This window comes from Sphaeroforma arctica (genome assembly GCF_001186125.1).
Source record: "Sphaeroforma arctica JP610 unplaced genomic scaffold supercont1.1906, whole genome shotgun sequence".
Taxonomy (NCBI): Eukaryota; class Ichthyosporea; order Ichthyophonida; genus Sphaeroforma; species Sphaeroforma arctica.
The window spans coordinates 254-4,427 of NW_014038652.1; the positions used below are offsets into that span (position 1 = coordinate 254).

At 45.3% G+C, this 4,174-nt stretch overlaps 1 protein-coding gene across 1 annotated transcript in view; it reads left to right on the forward strand.

Annotated features, from left to right (window-relative positions):
• Positions 1-411: 411 nt before the first annotated feature.
• The window catches only part of SARC_11832 (hypothetical protein), a gene marked incomplete at its 3' end in the record, with an annotated part of 9,426 nt that continues 5,663 nt past the window's right edge, over positions 412-4,174 (forward strand). The window contains exons 1-3 of the mRNA XM_014294074.1: positions 412-953; positions 1,998-2,778; positions 3,257-3,528. Of these exons, the coding sequence (XP_014149549.1) occupies positions 417-953; positions 1,998-2,778; positions 3,257-3,528 (1,590 nt within the window). The remainder of the gene's footprint in view (positions 954-1,997; positions 2,779-3,256; positions 3,529-4,174) is intronic.

Here is a 4,174-nt window from a genome sequence, read left to right on the forward strand (position 1 = left end):
CATGCATATGTACCGAACTCACAGGTACTAGCATCAACTAAACGTTATTTGAGTACCAATCCTACTGTACGTATCTCAAACGCTAACCATTCATATACAGTCAAGAACGGTTTGATGCTGTTATGCGTGTGGTAGATGGTACGATATAATAGGCCCTACTCCCCACTCTCTCGCCCTACAGTGTAGGTCACACCACAGTCATCAAGGGTTTTACGGTTTCGGGTTTTTGAAAACCAAGTGCACCACTCGAGGGCTTGTAATCCATGAAAACGGCCACCTCATAAACAATATGTACCTACCTACCTACTACGTTTGCTACACTATTTACCTTACAACCCTGCTGTGAGTGATGTACATACCATCCACTCGTACACAACCTTACCCCATCCGTCTTCCCTCCTACTCCCCCACAGATCATGGACCGAACATCCATGTTCACCAACAACCCCGCGGAGATAGACACGTGGCTCAACAGCTTAGGCACAGACACCCCCACGCACACACACACACACACTTCACAACACACTCAAGTAGCGGCCGTTGCTATGCTCGAGGACGCGCTTCTACAGGCGTATACAGACCCCTATGTGTACTTTGATCGGTTGGTGGAGATGATGAACACGCTGGCCGATACCAACAGCCCTACCAACACACAGACAGAAGAAAGAGACCTACAACACACACCATCTACAACACGAACAAGTACAGGTACAAGTACAAGCATGCAACGACCAGAGACCGCGAAAGAGGGTGTCTCAGCGGTGTGTGTTCCGGTTCTCACGCCCATGCTGCAAGCCTACGAGCGCATGGACAGTGGTGATACGCCGTTTGGACCACTGCTGTTAGTAGTGCTCAATCGCTTTGCGAAGAAGCACAACACAGAGACACCGGAAGACACATCGGCTGTAGCGACGTTTGTGATGAATGCGCTGGCGGATATGGCGGGGTCTGGGGTGAGTGGGATGGTGCTTGTGCATGTGTATGTATGTTTGTGTGCATGTATGTTTGTGGGTATAGGTTTATGTATGTTTGTGTGTATGTATGTTTGTGGGTATGTATGTTTGTGCGTATGTGCGGGTATTTGTAAGTTGGCGCATTGTTTGTGCGTGTGTAAGCCTGTTAGTGCTGCCACGAGTCTGTTTGCATGCAATGTTGCCACTACTGCGAGACGGGATGAGATATGTTCTTATATATATATAGATCATACATATATATATATAAATTATATATATAAATACTTATAGAATGTTATATATAAATACATATATAGAATGTTATATATATATATATATGTAGAGTTATATATATATATATATGTAGAAGGTCATATACAGAGAAGACCATATATATTTATATGCATACGAATGGGGTAACGCAGGTACACATCCTGTGCTCACGTTGAATACAATCAGCCTTGCACTCTCGTAACATAAGTCTAGCTTAATGTTTACCTGACTGCAATTAGTTCTACAAAGAGCTCTACAATAAATAATGGCACAAATGACTGGTATTAGTAATATATAATAGTAATAGCAATAGTATTAGTGATAGTAGTATGAATGGTAATAGTAATATGTGATAGTAATAGCAATAGCAATAGTTATAGCTATATGAATGGTATTAGTAACATATAGTAGTAATAGCAATATTATTAGTAATAGTAGTATGAATGGTAATAGTAATATGTGATAGTGTTAGCAATAGTAGTGTGGTATGAATGGTATCAGTGCGGTCAAAAAGGAAACCTAACCTCTCAGCCTTCGCCGTCCCATTGATGTAGTCAAAGCCTCTCTCTCTGGCCCATACGCATAATTCATTCTGTATCTCATGAACTAATGATACATATAGCATACACAGGTGTTTTACTACTGAAACCTATCTTTTATCTACTGAAACCTATCTTTTATTTACTGAGACTTATCTTTTACCTACTGAAACCTATATTTTATCTACTGAAACCTATCTGCCTCACCCCGCCCTACCCCACCCGTACACAGGTGCCTTTGACGGCCCTGTCTGTGGCCATAGAGGACATGCTACAAGGACTAACCCCGGTCAACGAAGACGCTATGCGTGTGCTACAGGCGGTTAAACTGAGCCTCTTCGCGCACTGTTGCTCAGTCATGTGTGTGCCGGGCACCGCACCCCCCTTACAGCCACACGCACACACACACACCCTCTCTCCCATGCCATATAGCACCAGCACAGGCACCGCAGACGACACACACGCACACACAACAACAACCACCACCACCCCACATACGCGTGCAGGGGCAAGCAATCCGTTGGAAGCACACACAGACGTGTGTGCAGACGTGGAGAGTGTGGCTACGCTTGTGCCGAGTTGTGTACAGGCCCTCAGAGACCTTCCCATAGCTACAGCGTTCGCACGCGTGTTCGATAGCGTATACGCACCCACCCACTACCAGCCGCACACCACCACACTCAGACACACCCACGCACACACCCACGCCATGCTATACCACGTGCTGGAGCGTAGCACGAGGCTAGCCACGCGCAACTGTGCACGTATGTGTGAGCGTATTATGTCACGTGTGAGAATAGTGGCGGCCGTGGCCTACCCACTTAAGGGCCACACGCTTACGGCACGGGACAGGGCCGTCTACGAGCATGGACAATTATACAGGAGCGTCCACCACGGGCTGGTGCAGTGGTGCCTGCTGCTGCTGCACTGTCTGTGTGCCAAGTCCAGCGATGCGTGTCGTGTGACGCTCACACATCCCGTTGTCATGGCGCTGTTCTCCTCCGTGCTGCCGGGTATGTATTCCTGTGTGTGTTGTCGTGTGTTCCTGTGTGTTGCTGTGTGTTGTTGTGTTGTTGTGTGTGATAGTGTGTGTTGTTGTGTGTGTTGCTGTGTTGTGTATATAGGGTGTCTGCTCTGTCTATTATGGATGTACGTTTGAACGCATGGGCCACCCTATATCTGTAGGGTTTAGTATTTTAAGGTTTAGCTTTCACTGCGTTAATGTGGAATGATTACTTTTTACCTACTACGGCTGCTCTGCAGATGCTTGTGTGTGAAGTATCAATGTATTCCTTCCGTTGGTAGTGGTTGAACTATAGGTCTTAATTTGTCACATGTTATCTTAACGTCTTCTATTCGTTGGTTGTTGGTTGAACTATCGCACGTGTCCTCTTCCACATGATGTTGTAACGTATCCCTCTCATATGCTGTGGTTGAACTATCGGTCTTATTTTCTCACACATGACATCTTGACGCGTTTTGATCCTGCAGGGATTGGCGGCGATGTGGCCACCGCAGAGGAAGGCGCGAGCATAGCGGCGTCAGTGGGTGTGATCATGACAGATCACCTCAGGCACGCACAGACACGCACACACACACATGCACACACATTTGACAATCAGATAGACCCACAGCGTGCACAGTCTGTGTCTGAGGAAGATGATGTGTTGCAGCCGTTGGTGGGCGAGGCGGTAGCACAGATGCTGGAGTGGATTGAGTGGATGACTCATCACCCGGCGCAGCCATTGGCCGGCAGTGTACTGGTAGGTATTTAAACTGTGGCCCGTGCCTTGAGTTGTTACTACTATAAGGGGTTTTGCAATCGTATGAGTGCCATTTATGTATGAGATCCAGTGATAGGAGTGTTTAGATCTGGTTGTGCTTGTAGATAGCTAGCTGCCTTATATGGTTGTGCTTATAGATAGCTAGCTCCCTTATATGGTTGTGCTTGTAGATAGATGGCTGCCTTATATGGTCGTGCTTGTAGATAGCTAACTGCCTTGTATGGTTGTGCTTGTAGATAGCTAGCTGCCTCGTATGGTTGTGCTTGTAGATAGCTAGCTGCCTTGTATGGTTGCTGGCAGATAGCTAGCTGCCTTATATGGTTGTCCCACTGGGTATATACAGGTTCTAGTACCACCCCCGTACATCCGCATCTGTAGGATCGGTTGTAAGTCACGGTTGATGATTGCGTAGGGCAATTATATTTATATACCTACCTAAGACCATGGAATTAGATACAGCACTCCAACAGAAGGCACCAACGTCAGCATCACCGTTTAAATTATATCCTACAAATATGTTTTATGTTTATGTATATATATATATATATATATATATATATATATATATATATATATATATATATATATATATATATATATATATATATATATATATATATAATAT